We start from the raw sequence: 21,955 nt of genomic DNA, 5'->3' as shown, positions 1-21,955 counted from the left end.
CGTTACGTGAAATTAACTTTCTGGACATTGTATACGCAATGAGTTAGCGCCTGCTTAAAACCTATGGAGAAAATATATAACTTTGATATCAGGGGTTAATTCTTCCCTCTTTGTGACTCAGCAGGACTTGGTACGCGAATGGATGCAGCCATCAACAGAAACTATACCATCTCAGGCGATCCTCACTGGCATGCTTCAGTAATGTGCAGTGCTCATCATTTTACAAAGGATTTCCTTTAAGCTATCCCAGCTTTCAACACATTTGATGCACTCAAATCTTTCATTTATTTAAAATTCTCTAGGGCCAGAGCAACTGCTCAAATTCTGGTAAAATATGCACTTTCAGATCTGCATGTTCTCAATAGTTTAATTCTGACATTGCCAGACAAACAATTACTGCAATAGTTTCCAATAAAAAAGAGGCAATTTTCGAACTTCCCGCTCCCCCCCCCGCCAACTGCTATTCAGATGAGAAGCAATTATTTTTTCCTCCTTCCAAACCCAACTGAAATGTGAACCAAAATTCTTAGCGTCTCAATGTTGAGTGCCTCACTTTCGGCCAGTTCACGATGTAGACATGTTCTTTGCATAGAGCCCACTGGCTTGTGTCAAGTTGGTGCTGCTGCGTTCTTGGAACTTACAATTGTACGTTCACGGTAGTGCGATGTGCAGATGTCTTCTTCATGGAGGCGGTGCTTAGAGTAATACAAACCAGCTGTAAAATGTTCAATAACGAGCAGTTAAGACTCAGGGGGTGGGGGCTATTGTGTGAATCCATTGACAATCCATAGTTTCCTTAGAGGGAGAGAAGTGGATGAAGGTCTCAAAAATAAAAAGAAATTGTTAAAAAATGCAAATTAGCTTATCCCCACCGGACCAGCAAACCGTCTGAAACCTCACAACGTTGTTGGGCTTTTCTTATAAAAGTCATTGACTTGAGAAGACTGTGCCAGATAGACCTGCTTCATGTGGCTGAGAGGTGGTTCATGCAGCTCTGCGATCCAATCAAAACACTGTAAACAGGCAAAACATCCTGTACTGAGCTCGAAATGCACTAAATGGGCAGTCAGGTCTAGATCATGGGTCACAAAGCTCTAAAAGTCAAGGTCACAGTTCAGGGTTGACAGCAAGTCCTTTAGAAATTTTCCAGCAGTTCCATGATTCGTTTTTGCTCGCTTTCCCGAAATTCCTGGCTCTTCGTATCACCAATGTTCTCGGCATAATCTGCATTGGGAACAAGCAGAACCGAAATGTAATAACCATTTCACTATTAGTAAGATTTACTTAGAAAAGTTGAATGAAAAAATATGCAAATAGAATATCTACACTAAAATCCAATGAAAGGCCAAAATCATCTGATAGGCAACCATGTCCTTACTAGAGACTGCATGCAAAGGAGCTCAAAGGCGTCAGACAAATGACTGCTAAGATGCGGCAGAGCGGTGATGAACTGGCCTTCACTGGTTTACACAGCTCCAACAAAGAAAAGGCCTATGCACTCACTCTGTTACAGATTCTCGGGAGGATAGCTCAGGGGCAACATGCTCACCTTGGAAGCAAGACGACACGGAGCAACACAGGTTCGATCCCTGCGTCCGCGCTTAGAAACCTCTGGGTATTAAGCACGTTATAAATAACATATCATATGTCTAAAACCAAGCAATGCCTCATTTTACAGATTCTCCAGGAGAGGACTTGGTGGCACCAGTTATATTGTTTAACACTTCGGTGAAGCCAAAAGAGCCATGCAAACAAATGCACGGGAACACAATGCTCTATTATGCTCAAACTCCAGTGTCACAAAAATGGATAGCATAGAACACCTTTAAGCTCACTTAGTTTGTCAAATTGCATACCTACTCTCAGTAAACAGGCCCTGCCCAGTATCAGATGTTATGCTTGTATTTTGTATTTGTATTTATTTCGTTTATATAGCGCTTTACACCAAGGCGAGGCAAATTTTAACAACGGGATACATATAACCGTTAACATTATAACAGTAACAGAGGAAGCAATTTACAATTGAGAATCAGACCAACAAAACAATAAGTAGAGCAATTAACTGGAGGGGAGGAGAGTAGTGCAGTAGAACGGAGGGGGAGGGGGGGAGGAGGAGGAGGGAAAGGATGGGATGATGGTGAGAATGGGAGAGGGATGAGGGGGAGGGACATGAACAAGGAGATAAGGCAAAGGGGGAGAGGAGCGGGGAGGGGGGAAGGGATTCATGGCGGGGGATAGAGAAGGAGAGATTTGAGGGAAAATCGGAATGAGGAAAAGGTAGAAATAGAGCGGAGCGAGAGAGGTAAGGAGTTTCTTGCCTTTTCAATTCTATGGTCTTGCATGTCTAAAAACGATGTAGTGGGTTTATTGTCTTTCTCTACATCACGTCTCCCAGAGAAGGTTGCATCATGCATTCAAACACGTTTGAAAGGAGGACTACACAAATTGTGCTTTTATTACAACTGATCACGCAATTCCACTTTCTGCCACTTGCCCATTCTCATATTCTGACCTCCAATTACAAGAGTGCAGTTCAGAATAAAATGCTAATCTCTATTCCTCTTAAGAATTCGGAAACTATTTCACAGTCTTCACTGTTTCCTCTTTGCCTGGAGGCAGACATGTTTAGATGAAGCCTCTTTTCAGTAGACACATTGTTTTACCAATAACGGCACTGCCTTCAGTCAACCTTTACACTCATGGAGATAAGGTTTTCTCTGTTATTAACGACTAATCCTCAAGATGTCTGCTGCTGCAGTGAACTTAAGTCTCTCTTTCTAACAGACAGACAGATAAATCAAAAATAGGAAATTAGTGGGTGGAAAATAAGAGTTATGGCTACTATCTATAAAAAGATTAAGTTTACAAATGTGGGTATGCCAACATTAAAATACAAAGACTCAGTTCAAAGGAAATATTTCCCTAAAATAAAGTCCATCACACTACAAACAAAACATTAACTGACTACATTACTATGTCTCAAAACATGCTTTACATATTAGGTAGCTTGCAGCAATGACATACTTAAAGTGACTCTTGTAAAGTAATCATGTACTGTGAGTGATGGGGTTGGGGCGGTGTACCTCAGCTCGGCACAGTGCTGTTGGCACTGCCTCTGAATGTGATATCATGAGTAGTACATATGGAATTGTCTGCACCTCATAACCTCAATTTAGCCCATATTTTTCTACAACCGAAGGCTGAGGAACCGTAGAACCCCAACAGTTGGGAAGGGGGGTGATTCATCTGTAGGAGGAAGGACTATTCTTTCAGAAAGAAAATTAGTGATAACACATTTGTTCTTCAAATGGATTTCTTTTCCCCTTAGATTCTGCACCTTAGAAAGAATCCCAAAGCACTACAAAACCCAGAAGAGGAAGAAGAGCAGGTAACCATCACCTACACAAGGAATCATGAAGGCACAGGTCAGTAGCCTCGTCTCATCAGCTTCATATTACATCAAGCTACTGACACATGCACGTCCTTTTATCTCAAGAAAAAACAGAGAGGTATTGCCAGGACCTTAATGGGATCCGGACTTGATTATTGCAGTAGCTTGCTAGTGGGTCTACCCATAACACAAGTCAATGGGCTTCAAGTGCAGAACACCACCATCAGAATCGTTATGGATCTCAACAGAAAGGACCATATTTCTGATGCTAGGAGGAGCCTACACTGGCTCCCATGAAAGGCAGAATTACCTTTTGACTTCTTCTAATCACTCACAAATGTCTGAAAAGTATAGCACCAGCAAATCTGAAAGACGTCTTGGAAGTGAAATCCAACTCTCACAATCTGAGATCGAACACCACCATGCAACTAAAAATTCCAGCGTGCAGAATGTCACAAGCAAAAAAAAGGAGCTTTCCTTGCAGTAGCCCTCTCTGTGTGGAATACAATTCCTGTGAACCTTAGAGAGGAAATGTCTATATCTGTCTTCAGGAAAAAATTAAAGTCATACCTGGTTAGCTAGATATCATACCAATATCCTGTCTAGGTTATCCGAATTATTGTCAACTTCTGTGTTCTGACTGGCTGTATCTCCATATGTACTGTTTCGTTCTTGTCTTTGTTGGTGCCCTTAAGCCCCCGGTTCAGTGGTGCACAAAATAAATTAATAAAGTAAAGAATCTCTGACATGACCACACAGGCATTCTGACCTCGTAAGAAACCCAGGCAGTACGGTGTGGCAAACATGTGGCACGAAGCCTGCATAGTCGCCTCACAGATGTCCTTACCAAGGACAACCTGCTGCAAAGCAGAGGTAGCCAGCCACCGGGTCACTGGTAGAATGGGCCCGTAAATCTGCAGGCTCCTCCTTCTTCATTGTAGGAGTCATTCATGCTTAGGATAATCCACCTGGACAAGGTCTGTTTGGTGTCTGCCCTTGCAGCCTGATCAACAGCAAAGCTAAGAGATGTTGTCTTTCCTGATGTCCCTCATCCAAGAGAAATAGTAATACAGAGCTGGCACGGCCAAGGAATCAATAACTCAAAACCAGCATGAAATCATTCAACTGGTATTATTTATTTTTTATCATAAAGGGGATTAGGTTAAGTGAAGCACCAGTGGTGGAAACGAAGAGTAATGATAAATTCAATAAACTCAGACTTTTCAAAATGTGCCCGCCAGCTGCAGTCACCCCAGCCCAGGGGGCTGGGCCGTGCCCCCCCCTCCACCCTCGGACCTGGCCAGCTCTTTTCAGGGGGGAAAATATGACAGAGGTCTAATTTAGCTATCGACCAGTGAGTGTCGTTTTGATAAGCAGTGTTTTGACAATGTGGAAAAAGAGGTCATGGGAAGCAACGTGGTCCTTATACACCCCCATAATGTCACAACCTGAGCCCTTAGTGTCAACGATGCCACACACAGCCCCCATTTTCTCCCTGGTCGCTGAAAAAGTTTCCAAAGTCATAGATGCGCTTGGAGGGTATTACTACACAAAGGAAAGGGTGAAGGGGGAACACATTAGAAGTTGCCATTCCCATAGGAAGTGCACATCTTCAGAGTGGGGCTACAAAGACAAACGTCATCTTCCATTCACTCCACAATGTCACATTCGAATGCACAGAGGGGCAGTGATGTTTGTGGCCAGAATAAACTTCATTTAGTACAGGTCGATCACTAAAAATAAACACTATTCTGGGCGGCTCTGCATCAACATGTATAGCAGGCTATCCCAGCCCCTGCCACGTCTGGTTAGCAGAGCTCTGCGGCACACCTGCGCGTGTCACTTCAGCATCTGCCCAATAGAGCCCCGTGCTTCCAGCAAGATTCTGTTCGCACTGCACACCTCCTGCATTACGGAGTTCCGTGCGCCTCCAGTCACCTCATGTTATTACAGCTCCTGTAGAACACTTTATAAATATTAAAGGAATTTCTCCCAGAGGCTTTGGCAAAGAGTTCTCTTTGCTTTGTGCAGAGAGTCTGAGCCAGCCAGAACGCACATCCGCCAACGTCGCTCTGTCCCCAGCCTTTCCCGAGTCTCTTATAATAAAAGCCTTGAAGCGCCTCAGAAGCCAGTACCCGTGTTCCAGACATAAATATTAAAGCCGAACCTTGACAGCAACTTTGGAGTCGGCAGCAGAATGCAAACGCGTCTGTTTATGTAAAGAGGACAGCGCGAGACGGGATGGGGGCTGGGAAGGCAACACTCGCAGGTTCTCGCGACACGCCGGCCTCTTGATCAACGAGGGGGATTTCCGATGTACAGGCCCTCGTCACGGAGGGGCGGCTGTCTGGTATTCCAAGACGAGCGCTTGGCAGGGCTCAAGTTGTAAAGGAAGAAGCCTCGGGCAAGCCAACCGTTTGGTAGTTTTCATGGGAGAAATTGATTGTGCTGGAAGAAGAGTGAGCCGTGCTAAGTGACACTTCTCTAGCCAGAGCACAGTTCCGGTCCGAGGCAGGGTCCAAAGCTCATGGGACAGCAGTCTCCAAGATCCGTTCCGAATCAGGGGCTGCTACAGCCAGGCTCCCTTTGAGAATAGCAGAAGAGATGGATGTCACATACTGCTTAATTTACCAGCTCTATGCCAAACATTCCAAACTTAAAACCATGCATAGGCACTGTCCAAATTATTATTTGTGTCTTGTGCAGTGCCGACTCCTCCATAATGGACAAGGGGTCACCGACCCGCCAGTACTTTCGCCTGTTCATGGCCTGTAAGAATGTGGTTGTATTTTCCCTTGTTCCCTCCCTTGCCTTGAAGCGCTTTGAAACACATTGTGTATAGGCGCTAAATAAACAATCATATCATATCATCATGAGGCAGCCCAGTGTAAACACTGAGCGTGGTTCCCAGAGCTGCTTTTTGCAGTGGAAGGAGTGTTCCTGGGCTGGCTTAAACTGCCAAAGGCAAACGTGGTTTCTCTGTTCGTTTATGTTCGTAGCACGCACATCCAATGCACCATGCAAAGCTGAGGCGGGGGGGGGGGAGAGGGTGGGGGAGAGGATGCTTTGCTTTCCCAGCCTTGCATGGCCCTTAAGGGATACAGGCTGGGGAACGGCACCTTTGAATGTGCAAGGGGGTGCTCTGCGCCTATCCACACAGTCTACGGCGGAAACTATGAGCTGGTGGGGGGTGTGTGTGTGTGTGTGTATACAAACACACACAATGAAAAAACTATTTTAAAGGGATGTTATGGTTATGTTGGACTAATAAAAACCTATGAAATTCAAAGAAAATACTTTGTTAAAGGGACATTATGGTTTCAAGTAAAATCGAAAAACCCCAGAAATTCGCCAGTTATGGTAAACTAAACAACCATAAGTCGCGCCACCACCGTGCATTGCTAAGACTAACACCCAGAACATCAAAGATGACATCACTGATGACATCACATGTGAAATACATTTTGATGAAAAGTCCCTACAAGGATATGTGTTTATATTGTTGATAACAAGATGTCAGGGGTGATCGGGATACCTATCACAAACTACTTAATCTATTAAAGAATGTACTCATCTAATAATATTGTATTGGAGTGTTGTCGTTAATACAGAAACCTAATCATATATAAACATAGGCAATGACTGCAGCATGCACCATACAAGTATACTATTTACAATCTTGTAATTTTGGATAGTACAATAATGAATGCTACCGTATCAGAGTTTTGAGTAAACCTGTAATAACTAGCTAACAATTCAAGACTTACAGCACTTGTGCTGGTACAAACAATACATATGAAGAACCACAATGCATACAAGTCAGAGGCACATACAGGGAAACTAAAGTAAAGAAGAAAGAAACTGCATCATCAGAAAATGTTAATGACATTAAAGTTCATCTTCATGTATACAAATGAATTATGTGTTTGAGGCCTGCTCATTTCCCCATGTATGTGTACCATGAGCTGAGACCAAACCCCAAGGAAAGAACTCAAATAACATACAACAAGGTTAACGTCTAGATATATAGCACCTTTTTCAATTTTATTATTCTGACTGCCAGTGAACAAAACCACCTGGCCTAACAAAAATAAGTGGCCCAGATATGTGATGTCATCATTGATGTCATCAATGACTTGTGATGTCATCTTTGATGTCCTGGGTGTTAGTCTTAGCAGTGCACGGTGGTGGCGCGAGTTATGGTTGTTTAGCTTACCATAACTGGCGAATTTCTGGGGGTTTTCTATTTTACTTGAAACCACAATGTCCCTTTAACAAAGTTTTTTCTTTGAATTTCATAGGTTTTTATTAGTCCAACATAACCATAACGTCCCTTTAACAAAGTTTTTTCATTGAATTTCATAGGTTATTAGTCCAACTTAACCATGACACCCCTTTAACAAAGTTTTTTAATAGAATTTCATAGGTTTTTATTGGTGCAACTTAACCATAACGTCCCTTTAACAAAGTTTTTTCATTGAATTTCATAGGTTTTTATTGGTGCAACTTAACCATAATGTCCCTTTAACAACGTTTTTTCAATAAATTTCATAGATTTTTATTAGTCCAGCTTAACCATGACACCCCTTTAACAAAGTTGTTTCAGTGAATTTCATAGGTTTTTACCAGTTCATGCTATTTTGCTACAACTTACTAATATCATACATACCCAATATAGCAATGTTTGTGTCCAATTTACAAAGTGTCATCTTAAAACTCTGCCATCTCCCACCTTCTGGAATCATTTTTAACACTTCCATACACTTTTTGCAACTATTTCAACTAGTTTTGCATCCGTAGACGTCTAGGAACATCTGACTTCATAGCGGACCTTCCGGACAGTTCCTCTTCCCTCATTTCCCTCCCCACCTTTCGTTCTCAGCTCTCCTGCCCAAAAAAATACATCCAAAAACAACAAAAGACATTCCTTTAGGAACCTCCTTGCACAGTTAAAAAATAGAACTAAAAAAACCTATATAGACTCCATCTACTTTATATTTCTCAGTAAAGTACATAGACCCAATAAGATTTTCCAACATTTCCATTTTGTGTTGTGATAATGGGAATATTGTGGCATTCATCCTCCGTTCCAGGGACTGGAACGGTGGATACTGCCCCAGCAGCCCAAGTTATCAACCCAAGCGAAGCGAGGGTGGATAACGAGGTCTCTGGACCATTACCCCCCTATTCCAGCCCCCTGAAATGGGGGATCAAGGCCATTAGCACCCTAGGTTCCCAAAGCAGGAATCCGGGGTGCTAAACGCCTACGGCGTCCCAGTGTAGGAAGGAAAATTATTTTCCAAGATGGCCACCATGGAAAGGGAAGGCGAGGGTACCATAGAGGGCCCTTCTTTGCTTTCCATGGCAGCCTGCAGAAGGCAAAAAGAGAACCCTATGACCACATTACCATGAGCATATTTTTCTTCCCTTTCAGATCTATCCAAATTTCGAATAACTTTACCACAAAGCCAGTCCCAGGTGGACCCGTTTTTGTTGCTTCTTGCAGCCATATCCCATCCCATCCTCATCACCCCTCACCTCTCCAGAGATTATTTGATAAGTTTGACAAGTGAAATTTTGTGTTTTTTAATATGTTTTACCACAATGTCTGCGGACACTGGCCACTGTCCGTGAATCCAAGATGACGGGCGTGTTCCACAAATCTGATGCACTTCACACTCTTCACGATCCAATTAGTGAACACATCGCATGTCCGCGGACATGACGCAAGCCGATTAACCAATCGGTGTCCTGTCCGCAGAGCGAACAGGGAAGTGTGTCCGCGGACTGGACATAGATATCACTAATTTTTTGTGACCTACTTTTTGGTCGTTTAAAACTACTGGATGGATTTTCACCAGATTTACAAAAGCACGCTTTCGGGACCAAGCCGCTGCTCCTGCTGCAAATTTGGTGAAAATCCATCCAGCGGTTTGGGCTGTAGGCATGAGCAAAGTTTTTTCCCCATTCAGTCTATAGGAAAAAAAGACATTTTGGGACCCCCCTAAAACTTTGCCCCCCCTGGACCAAACCTCACCAAACTTTCAGAGTGGGCCATATACTTTTTTTGCAAAGCTTAGCGTGGATTCGTCCAGGGGGAGCGAAGTTATAAGCCACCCAAAAAGTGCTCTTCCTATGGGTTTAGCAACTTAACCATAACTACACGGCTAATACCGTGGCCGTGTAATATATGAACCAGAAATCGTTCTTTGCTTCCTGGTTCCTGTTCTTGTGGCGCGTGAGCTGTCGGGCTTCATGTTCCCATGGAGGACATGGCGCAATGAGGAGCAGCATCCGGACTGGGGCTGATGGTAAGCGCTTGAAGTATTTTGTATATATGTATGCGTGCGAATGAGTCTATGTTGCAAAGGTGGCTGTGCGTATGAATGAGCAAATGAATGCTGTGTGAACAAGTGAGTGAATGTTGAAGAGATGTGTGGTGATGTGTGCTTGAGTGTTTGTACCAGGCTGGGCCGCTGATGGAGAGGGTTCGGGGGAGAAGGGGCAACGGATAGCGAAATCAAAGGTGCCCCATAAAAAATTATGCTGTGCGCCATTTATTACTGGGATTCTTTAATAAAGCAGGCATGAGAAGTGTTATGGCTATGGCCTGAGATAAGCTCATCTGGTACCGGAACCAAGCCGTCATCAGAGCCTTCATCACCCTCTGAAATGTACTCCAGGCGGGGAGAGGAAGACATCTGGGGACCAAAGCAGTGCCTGACCTTAGCCAGAGCCTTTCTAGGGGCTAACCCCGTGCCACAGGGCCCCTCCGACACCACCGCCTCAAAAGGCGGTGAGGGCGCCGAACGAGTCGGCGCCGGCAGAAAAGGCGTCGACGTCGAGCGATCGGCGTCGACGTCAGCTGCAGCGCCGCCACCATCAACGGCGTCGACACAGGCCTCGAAGCCGGAGCTCTGAGCGTGTCTCTCGATGACCTAGGCGGCGGCGACCCCCTCGGAGGCAGAGCCTCGAGAGAAATCGTCGATGACCTCGGCGCCACAGGCGTCGACATCTTCTTCGAAGACGGCACAGGATCATGCGGTCTCGAGCGCATCGAGGACCGGGACCTGGAACGGGCATGGCGAGAACGGCTACCCTTGACCGAGCGGGACCTCTCCCGCGAGCCGTGCCGACCACCCGAGCCTGAAGGCGTACGAGCGGCGTCTCTCGACCGGTGCCGACCGACCCCACTCGGAGGCGCGGACGGTCCGGTGCCCTGCGATTCAAGAATCGCTAGCATCTGCTTCCCGAAGGAAGCCCATTCCTCCGGTGTTGCTTGCATGGAGGGATAAGCGACCCGCCGACGGGCGGAGTCCTCGGAAGAGGACGGGGAAGGCGACGATGCCGGCGCTTCCGGGAATGCCTCGAAGAGGTGGAGGAGTTGTGAGACCGACTCCTGGAAGGAGACCCACTGGACTTCCGACTCTCCGCGTCATCGTCGGACTGCGAGTCATCCGTCGAAAGCCCCACAGACCTCGACTTCCGGGGCTTAGACACCCGACCTACCGACAGCTTCTTCTTGAGTTCCCGCAAGGCCTTTGCCATGAGCGACTGGCAGTCGACACAGTTGTCCGTATCGTGGGCCTCCCCGAGGCACCAGAGGCAGGCGTCGTGCGAGTCCGTGACCGACATCTTGGACCCACAGTTCCCGCATTTCTTGAAGCCCAGACGTGGGGTTGAAGACGAAGTAGACATCGCCACAAACAGGTCTTCACAAAAAACCGAACAGGTTCAACGAACCGAGAATTGAAAATAGCAAACTCCAAAGAGTCGAGGCGTACTGAGATTCACGAAGCGAACACGTTCGTGGAAAAAACGGAACTGAGGCTATGGGCGTCAGGCGTCCTACTTAATAATTCAGATGCAGAGGGTAGGATTGTATCTGTGAAGGTCCAAATTCAAGACACTAATTCTACTATGCTGTGTATATGCCCATACTACTGTGGACCCCTGTTTCTTCATGAATTGGCACAACACATTGAAGACAGGAAGGTGAACTCGGCTGTTTTAGGGGGAGACTTTAATCTTGTAATGGATCCTATACTTGACCGTTAATATTACTATTTTATTTGTATTGCGCACGTACAAAGGTGTTTCAGAGAGCGACGAGGCAATGGAGGGAAACAAGGGAGAACAAAACAACGATCTTACTAGGCCCAGTGACATTGAGAAGGTGCATGTGCATGGGAGAGGGAAAGGGCATGGGATGGGGAGAAGTGGAAAGTGCTGAGCAAAGGAATACAAATAAATAATAAATACATAAATGAATAATAAAAAGCAACAAACCGTGGTAGTGCAGCCAGCAAGTGGCAAGTTCTAAGTTTAAGGCAACAGACAGTGCGTCTGCTAAGTGCAGAAAAAAGGGGGTGGGACTGTAGGGTAACAGATACAGACTCCATTGCAAGGGATTGCCAGGAGGCACTGCGGCTGGGTGGCAGGGTGAGCAGGTACCTGGGCCCGAAAGTCAGAGGATAACCAGGTGCACGATGCCGAGACACAACAGATCAGCAGGGGAGACTAGGAGCAAAGGCAGAAGCAAAGAGGAAGGTCTTGAGGTGCTTCCTGAACCACATATGGTTCTCCTCAAGTTTCAGAGTGGCAGGGAGGGAGGCCCCAGCCGAAGATGGAGATCTACACACAGCTTGTTTCTTTGAAAAACGACTGACCCTGAGGGATTAGAAGTGGACGAGCGAAGAGCTCGGGAGGGAAGATATTTGCAGAGGGAGAACTGAAGGTATTTTGGACCCAGGCCCCAGAAAGCCTTGTGGACAATGCAAAGGGTCTTAAATCTAATCCTTGTAGCCACTGGGAGCCAGTGGAGAGATTTCAGCTGGAGGGATACGATCCCAAGGATTGAGGCCAAGGACAAGTCTTGCAGTCCTGTTCTGGATAAGTTGCAAAGGGCGGAGAGTAGAAGCAGGTAGATTTAGAAGGAGGCTGTAGCAATAATCCAATCTAGAGAGAACCAGGGGCTTGAGAAAGTGAACTTCTGGGGGAAGGAGAGGAAACACAGAATACCTCTAAGGAGGTGCAGTAGGAAGTTTGACTTTTTAGAGACATCAGAGATGTGGGCAGAGAAGGAAAGCGTGGAGTCAAAGATGACCCAGTGGTCTTTAGCCTTGCAGGGGTGTGGGGGTAGAGGAGTAGGGAGGGGGGCAAGGGAGGCTGGCCAGAGAGTGACAGGAAAGAAGGGTGAAGGTGTGCCAATGAGGTGGATTTCCGTCTTGCTGGCATTCAGGCAGAGATCATTGGCGGCACACCAAATCTGAATGGCAGATAGGCAGTCAAAGATGAGCGAAGGAGACGAGGTGGCCGAAGGAAGCCTGAAAATGTCATCGGCAAAGCACTGAAAATTGGGGCAGAAAATGGCAATGTGGTGGGCGAGAGTTGCAAGGTATTGGTTGAAAACCCAGGATGAGAGGTTAAACCCCTGGGGAACACCACACATAGAAAGGGAAATAGCTGAAAGGAAGGACCAAAGTTGGACCTGGGAGGGTCGATCAGAGCGGGAAGAAGTCAGCCAGGCCAGATGCCCAAGTTGTCATGGAGACAGTTGAGCAGGATGGTATGGTTGACCATGTTAAGGCAGAAGAGAGATCAAATAGGATGAGGACAGAGGGATGTTAGAGTCAAGGTTGGACAGCAAATGGTGCAAGGTGTAGAATACCATAGCGAAGTAGACAGTCATTGAATAATTTGATTGATGAGCTGCACCTATCGGATATATGGCGCCTTGAACATCCAACAGAAAGGGATTACAGCTTTCATTCCACAAGCCATGATATCTATTCAAGAATTGACTTCTTTCTTACTTCGGGCCTGTGACCCTGAGTTGCTTTGACTCTGGCATTGGTCTCATAGGGATTACTGACCATGCACCAGTGTCGATGCGACTCTCGTTGCATTATACACAGACTAAGACTTTCTTGCGGCAAATGAATATCTTTGTCTTACAAAATTAGCAGATAAAGGAAGAAGTCGTAAAAGAAATTGATAGTTTCATTGCAATAAATAAAACAAAGTCCCCATTTATTCTGTCTGTGAATCTCTGAAATGCTACACGCGGGGATACCAGATGTCGAGGACTGGTCGGTTCAGGAAAGAGAAGGAGAAGACGATGAAGAGATTCACCATGAAAGCAAAGTGTCTTGAACGGAGCTATGTGCAAAGTGGTGATCATGAAGTACAATCAGAATTGAGAAAGAAAACATGAATTGAATAAGATCATTTCTGATAGAGCAGAGTATGTATTGTTCAGGAGTAAGATGAATTATTTTGAAAATGGTGAAAACGCTGGGAGGCTGCTTACACACAGATTAAGGATGGCAGAAAGTGAGGACAATTGCGGCGGTGAGGGAAGACTCAACTTGCTGTTAGCCCACAAGGACATTAATATTAAATTCAGAGAATTTTATAAACACTTATACGAGCCTGAATCAAGGTGTGATCCTGAGACAATTGCCTCTTTCTTTATGTCAGATCCAAGTTCCCAGATTGTCAGAGGATCTTGCAGCCCCACTGGAAGCCCTAATCTCTGTGGAGGACATCCAGATGCCAATTGTAGCACTAAGGGGTAACAAAACACCTGGGGAAGATGGTCTTCAGGCTGAATTTTACCGTATTTTGCCCGAAAGTGCACTTGAATTGCTTTGTGATGTGTACTCTGCGTCATTTGAGAAAGGAATGTTACCAACCTCAATGAGACATCCACTGGTGACTGTTTTGTTGAAAAAGAATAAGTCCCCCATTGAGGTGTGTGGACCATTGACCAATTAGCTTGATAAATACTGATTGCAAAATGTTAGCCAAAATCCTTGCTAAAAGACTGTTGTGCCAATATTGATACACGAAAATCAGGTTGGATTTGTAGCTGGGAGATCTGTAGCCAATAACATGGGGAAATTGCTTTTGACCATCGAAGAAGGTTAGTAAGATGGAGGCTCCAGTAGTGGCAATCTCACCTGATGAGGAGAAGGCATTCGATAGGATTGAATGGCTGTGCCTGTTTGAATGTCTGAAGGCAATGGGTATTGGACCTACCTTTCAGGGTTGGGTGAGACTACTGTATGCAAGTCGAACTGCAAGTGTGCTCCCTAATGGATTAGTCTCTGAATCATTTCGGCTGAAAAGTGGGAGAAGGCAAGATTTCCCGCTTTATCCATTGTCGTTTATCCTTGCAATGGAACCACTGGCCTTAATGTAAAGGTCCAACAGGAACATACGTGAAATTGGAGGTGTAGAATGCTCTGGCAAAATATGGCTTTATGCAGATGACCTGTTGGTGGTTGTGTGTGATCCTGAATTAGGTATGTCCTATCTGATGGATGACAGCCGGACCTACTCCAAAGTTTCTGGATATAAGATTAATTGGAATAAGTCAGAGGTTCTTCCAATCTCAGGGTTCGACAACATGGGCTTCACTTGGTGCCCAGAACGGATAAAGTACCTAGGAGTTTGGATTAGCCCTGAGGTGAAATCATTGCAGAGGATCACCTTTGGATTGCCTAATATCGAAACTCAGAACGGATAATGATTGTTGGTCACTTTTGAAACTCTCATTATGGGGCAAAGTAAATTGCATCAAGATGAATTATGGCACCTAGAGTCAACTATGTCTGATCCATGCTTCCACTGAAAACATCCTGAAAGATATTTAAGGAGCTTGATGTACTAAGGCAGATATTTTTATGGGACGGCAAGCATCCTAGACTTGCACTGAGGAAGATGCAACTACCAAGCAGGGCGGAATGAATTTGCATTCACAATGAGGCCTCTGTGTCGCATGGTGGAGACTGAATTCGAATCCAACCGCATGTTTCAACTGGAACCCAGGGCCTTGATATATACGACCTCAAAGGGATCCCGACAGCAGAGTCCTCTTACTGTCTTCCTGCAGCGAGTGCTGTTAATTCTTATCAAAACACCTGGGCAGCGACTCATTTCTTTTTCCTGAAGCATCCATTTGGTTGAACCCATCGTTAACCAAACAAGGAAAAGTATTGTTCTGGCTGTCCTGGTACCTGAGCACAGTTCGATACATCAAAGACCTTCTTGAGAATGGCACTTGGATTCCATTTAACAGTCTACAAAGGGAGTTTTGTTTGATAGACTGCAGTTACGCTGAATACAGACAGTTATGAGGCCTAATATCTGACAAGCCTTGAGCTTGCGCTTCAGAACTGTGGGTCAAGCGCTGCTTGATCAATGTTGGAACTCTGTGCCCGTGCAAATCATCCAGCTGCCACTGTGTACAACGTACTTGCATCTAATCGAATGGCGGTCTCTGATCTTGCAACTGTCTGATCAGGAGAACTGGGTGAAGACATTAGTTCCGAGTGCTGGCAAAGGTGCTGCAATAATGTTTGCTTCTCAAGCATGTATTGGGGTCTGAGGGCCTCACAGACTAAACTATCTTTTAGGGCGTATTGGATACCGGAAAGAATATTTAAAAGAAACCTCTCAGACAATGACCAATGTTGGAAGTGTAACCGATCAGTAGGCACTTTGAGCCACATACTTTGGTTTTGCAACAAAAAAAACAGATTTCTGGGAGGGAGTATGTGAGCGAATGGGCCTTGTGTTGGAATGTTCAATACCTAGGAAGACCTCCTTTCTGATTCTTGGGGATGTCGCCCTATTAAAAGCATATCATTGCCCAAGAAAATGTGGATATTGAGAGGCTGCATGCTTGCAAAAAAAAAAAAGAAAAATAAAATGATCCCCCGGCTGCTTCACCACTAATGACTGGGTGGAGGAGCTGCTGACTGTTCACGTATGAGATGGCCATTTTCAAATACAGAGGGGAATCTGATAAATTCAACAATCTCTGGGGCCTGTTCTTGGATGGCTATGGTTAAATGATGTATTAAATAGAAACTTCATGAAATTTATGATATCAAAATGTCTCCTGATGCATATTGTCCATATGACTTGATTGCATTGCCTTTTTTTTACATTAGTTTCTTGTTGGGTGGGTTGTAGGGGTAATACTGATCCAACATGAGATGTAATTGATGTTTTTTTAATTTTTCTTTCTCACCTTCCCTCTCACTTCATGCTCGCCTAAGGTTTTATGATACCAATTGTTTATCCATTAGATTTGTAGAATTCTGTTGATCTGCTTTTATTGTATTGCCTAAGTATGTATTTATGTTTTTCCCTTTGGTGTTAAAAAAAATGTAAATCTAAACTAGCATATATTGTGGGCAAAATCATCATGAACCTGTGTTGGGTAATGCCCCTGGGCACTGTTGGTGACTTGCAGCTAATCAGATTTTTTTCATGACTTAGCCTACAAAACCAGTCGCAAACTTTCTGGCTTTTTACCCAATTTTTCATTTAAAGGGTGCTGTAAAATGTACCATTCTAACCCATAACTCAAAAAAAGTCCCTCCAGAAGAGAGCTCTTCCGAATCCACACAGGCTGGTTTGGGTTCCCTTGTGATGCTTGGTCGCGCAGGGGTGTAATCAGGGGCAATACTTGGGCCCCTCCAATTAAAAAATTCACCAGCCGCCGCTGGTCTTTTGATTTACAAACAGTTTTCTGTTACTTTGAGCAAAGTGAGAAAGGAAAGATCACGGTTTTCATTACTTGTTCAGAAGGGTTTCATGCTTGAATCACAATCACAGACCTATTTAAAATACAAAATTCTGTGGTCATAATAATTGTTTATTTAATTTATAATTGTTCATTTATAATGCACTTAATACCAGTAGTGGTTTCTAAGCCCGGGATTGGGATGCAAACCTAAGTCGCCCTGCGTTGTCTTCTTTCCAAGACCAACGCATTTCCCCTATGCCTTATGTTCTCAAAATTCTCTTTGCTTTTTGAAAATCGCCAGGCCTCAGTCCCTCTCTGCAGGTGTCCACCAAATGCGCTAGATTTGGTTCCTTGAGGATAACTGGCTCTGCTCGACCTAGGCTGGGGATCTGCCACTGAGGCCTGTCCACATCACTCACTCCCCCACCCCGATGAAAGGGGGAGATTCCAGAGTAGATTGTGTGGATTTCCAGCACTGGACCTTTCCATGGGCAGCAGTGGCAGTTGACTTTTCTCCACTGGCTTATCGTACATATTTCCCACTAATGAGCACAAACAGCAGAGACTGAAACAAAATAAATGGCGCCCAGAGAATGAGATGGAGGTCTGAGAAAACATTTTAAATAATGCGTTGAAAATGTGCATTTTACCACTCTGAAAATGTGGGTAAAAGGCCAAACACTTTATAAACATTTCTGTAGGGTAGTAAACACATCCAATAGATGCCACTCACCAACAATACATAGAAGCTCTTTTCAACACATTGCTATGATGCATGTGCTTACAGTATACGCCAGAACTGCCACAGCTGCAAGCTGTCCTAGCCGTGCTCGCACCTGATCCACTCAACCAGTTAAATAGTGTGAGTGAACAAAAAAGGGGAAAACATGTAAGCCCGTTTTATTGTGATTCCTAGATGCAACTCAAGAAAATGCTGTGGGAGCAGGATCTAAAAGAAGTTGAAATTAAACATTTGGCAGTATGAAATAATTCAGAACAAATACCCATGGTTGAGAGAGAGGATCCTGCCCAGATTAAACACTGACTGAATCTGCTGGAGAAACAAAGGAATATGCGCCGATCGCCTAGTGACAATCTTAGCAACAACTATTTTAACCAACATTTCTTGAAGAAACAATTATTTTAACAGGTCTCTGCAGGTTTTAGCAGCAGTCCGACAAGGTCCTCCACAATAGTTTGAGCAAATTATTTGTGCTCAAGGCGTCATCTCAGCCTGACAATAGGTGGATCAGGGAATCCTACTAATTCAACCCGTCCCTGCGTCTCAACGGGAGACACCTCTTCAAAATCAAATCCACCTTTATTGGGGAATTCACAAAAAGAGCCAATTCTACATGTAGGCTTCTCAATGAAACGGACATCCATTTTAGCTGAGTAACTCTTTAAAAATATTGATAAGAGCAGATAATTTCATCTGCAGACACATCTCCTCGCCAACTGGGGCATCTAGGGGGATCTCTAATCTCACCCACATGTGCAGTGTCTTATGTGATTTTTCTTTAAAAACATCTTTACTTTCACCCACAAAGCTTACGTCTTCAAAGTTGGTTTTAATCTCCTGCAACACATCCTGCTTTATTTACTGTAGTGTATTGCGTCTCTAATTGTTTGACCTACTTATTTTTTGGACATTTCGCACCTAAGACTTGAAAATATCACACTTGAAACGTCTGTATTTCCCCCATAGACTTCAATTGGAATACCTTACAAAACCTCCTCCATCTGTTTTTCAGGTTAGACATACTCACTTCTCGGCAAGTGACTTATTTATACAGTAGCAGGTCATGAATAGGCCTCCAGAAATTCGGGTGAAGTTACGTTCAGGGCATACATGTTGAATTGTGCCACAAACTATGATATATCAAACCTTTTGATAACTTGCTGATCATGAACGTATGGAGCATACGTACCATTATCACGATCTCCATGGGGCAAGTTCAGCACCACATGATGCGTAAAACTAGCAAACCCACAAATACCTGTGAAAATTCTCAGCCAAATACATGGATTCTTGACACAAGACCACAATATTGACAAGACATGCATGACAGGGTCAGGGGCTTGACCATGTCAAGGGAGAATACGTACCCTTACCCAACGGTTTTAGGAGGCCTATCAGAGCATATGCCACAAGAGCCAGTCCTATCCCAAAGACAGTCCCTAAACCACCCTGAATGTGCCCGGCATGATGTTCACATTGGTACTACGGTTTATCGCAGCTTGCCTTCCAGCCTCTTGTCTGTCCAGAGTTCTTTTCTTCTACTTACAGGTATCCAGTCCTGCAGCAGCGGAGAACATCTTGATGGAGAGCTAGGATGGCGAACACGAGTCTCACTCTCCAGACACCGTGTAAACTACCTGCAGGAACAAAAGCTCCCCAGGGCTGCAGAAAGGCAATGCGTAAAGCAGATGCCAACGAGACCGGGACGCAGAATCAGACAAATGCCAGCAGGCCGAAAAGGGGCAGTGCTGCTTTGGTGTTTTTCAAATATTTTGCCAATGTAACCCTGCACATGGAGAAAGTAATCCAATAATTGGACCACAACAAGACAGTAGTAGCTAGTGGAGGAATCAAAATGGAAGGAAGGAGCATGTTTAAAAGGCACACGCTGACAAGCAGAGATGAAGGCAATTTGAGTGAGGTCAGGAGAAAGTTGATGAATGGAGAGACCAGGCGGAGGAGGGATTTGGAGCAGAGTGCAAAAAGTTGGTTTGTTAAGTGTTGTGGAGAAGGGTGCAGGAGCGGTATTGTGTGAGAGAGAGAAAGTGATACCAAGTGCAAGAGAGTTGAGTGATTGATCTGAGAGGAAGTGTTGGGACGTATGGCAGTAGAAAGAGGGTGTGGGGAGGTTAGGAGAGAATGAGAGTAAAGGGATTTTAGAAGGTCAGATTGGTTGAGGAGAGAAAGAGAGTGAAAGGAAGAATGTGAGAGTGAAAGCAAGGAGGCAGGTATTGAGGGGGCTGTTGGAGGGAGCAGCAGGAGATAGAGAAAGAAGAGCGCTAAAGATCAGAGACAGAAGTGGAGGGAGAAATAGGAGAGCGTGAGCAACTAACAGATTTTCTCCCAGATACTGGAAGAGGTGGGAAAGAATCAAGGTCTTTTTCTCTGATTGTTCGGTTAATAGACTGGTTAATACTACTGTGGTATTCTCAACAGGATCCTCTCTCCACTCCTTGAGGAGATTTACATGATAGATATGGATTTTAATTCTCCTATCGGGTTGGGAGACTCCATAATCGTATGGCCCTGTTTGCTCGATCACCTCCATAAGGACCTTACAATTTGGACATCTCATTCTCAGATGATAGGGGGAGAACGAGAACTGTTTGTCCAATAGAAAATGTAATGTGCAAAGCTTCCTTATAATGGTATTTTATTTTATTATTTTTTTAGATTTAACCATGTGGGCTTGAACTATTGTTCTGACAGTAGCCATATATTCTTTTAACCCTTGGGCTGTTTGGGAAAGGGGCAAGGTGGCTTTCACTGGTTCTTCTGATGTCTCCTGTATCATGTCAAGGACATCCTGTGGCTCTCTGCCATATAATAATTAAAATGGAGAAAAATCATGTTGAGGATTGTGGCTTTTTTTCGGTTGGCAAAATGGGCCAAAGATGTCATGATATCCCTGTTTTTGCTTTCTACGTCAACTAATTTCTTTAGGACATGTTTCACTAACCTGTTAGTTTGCGGGTGATAAAATGGAAGTTCAGAGGATTTTTATATGTAGGATTTCCTTCACCTCCACCATTAGCTGACTCATCAAGGTAGTCCCCAGGTCTGTTAGGATCTCCTTTGGGAAACCAACTCCTGAGAAACATGGAATCAATTGTTTGTGTCCTACTATCGTGTAATGGGAATCCATCTGTATATCCCCTATTTTCTTAGTTCAAGTGGCCCAACTATGTCCATGTCTATACGGGGAAAAAAGTACATCACTGATTGGTAAAGGTTGTAGTGGAGCTGGAGAGGGCATATGAAAACTGGTCTTTTGGCACAGGGCACAAGTAAGCACAAAGTCTTTCGCATCGGCATAGATTCAAGCACAATAGAAACAGCTTAATATTTGTGCCTGTGTCCTAAGAGACCAACTGTTAAATGCGAGTGAGCAATTTATAATACCATTCTTTTGTGGCTTTTCCGGTACCAGTATCTATAGAGTAGTCCAGTTTTTAGAAGAAGAAAAAATGCCCCCCAACCACTCTTTTGTCTACCCCATCTTTAGGTAACACATTAAGGAAAGCTTCTGCAAGCAAGGGATCATTTCTTTGGGTGAATGCCAGATCCAGAATAATCTCTGCTTCCTCCCTAAGGGCTTTAGGAGGTACTGCCTCAGATGTAGCTGGGGGTTCTGCGTCTGCCTCCCCAAAGCCTTTGTTCCCCCCACCCCCCGAGTTTTGAACATTTTCTTAAATTCCTCTGCTGTGGGAAACAAAGCCCTCTCCAGGATTGCCTGGGGCATTTAAACCTTTGTCTTTACTCAATATGCCTCCTTTACCACTGTTCTGAATCAGGATTATGTCAACTCTATTGACAGGGTCTATACCGCCTGATAAGACATGTAGGCCATATCGTCAAGCCAGGCCTGGCTTAGAGGCGAGACTAGTGTAAGTGCCTGATGGGGGTATCTCAAGACCAGATCAGTAGGTATTAATATTCGGTCTCCAGGTTGTATCAACACTCCCCTGCTACTACATAAATCAATTCCAACGGAATGTTCTGTAGCTATTGATGGATCGGAAGCTCTGTTGCCAAGTATTTCAAACTGGAGGGTCTCCCAGTGTGTGTCAACTGAGCCTGCTCCCACTCCTGGCACCATATGTGAGGACAGACAATTGAGAAGTGGCTAAGCACACCCAGTTCCAATGAAAAGAGTAAAGGTTTAAGTATATGTAACTCAATTCCAGATAGGAGAAATTATTTAGGATATGTTAAGGGTGCACAGGAGCAATCTGTGACTCTGGCATCAGAAGTCAATACATGAACTGCAAAACAAAAA

The 21,955-nt window shown here is 44.6% G+C and overlaps 1 protein-coding gene across 1 annotated transcript in view; it reads right to left on the bottom strand.

The window, feature by feature from the left end:
* Positions 1–349: 349 nt before the first annotated feature.
* Positions 350–21,955, bottom strand: part of CTNNBL1 (catenin beta like 1) — a 1,235,052-nt gene continuing 1,213,446 nt past the window's right edge. The window contains exon 16 of the mRNA XM_069652387.1: positions 350–1,224. Coding sequence (XP_069508488.1) covers positions 1,136–1,224 — 89 coding nt within the window. The 3' untranslated portion in view covers positions 350–1,135. The remainder of the gene's footprint in view (positions 1,225–21,955) is intronic.

This window comes from Ambystoma mexicanum, chromosome 3p, assembly GCF_040938575.1.
Source record: "Ambystoma mexicanum isolate Mex_15411 chromosome 3p, UKY_AmexF1_1, whole genome shotgun sequence".
Lineage (NCBI taxonomy): Eukaryota > Metazoa > Chordata > Amphibia > Caudata > Ambystomatidae > Ambystoma > Ambystoma mexicanum.
Note: the sequence above shows the minus strand (reverse complement) of the source record. Positions and strands in the feature narration are given on the sequence as shown.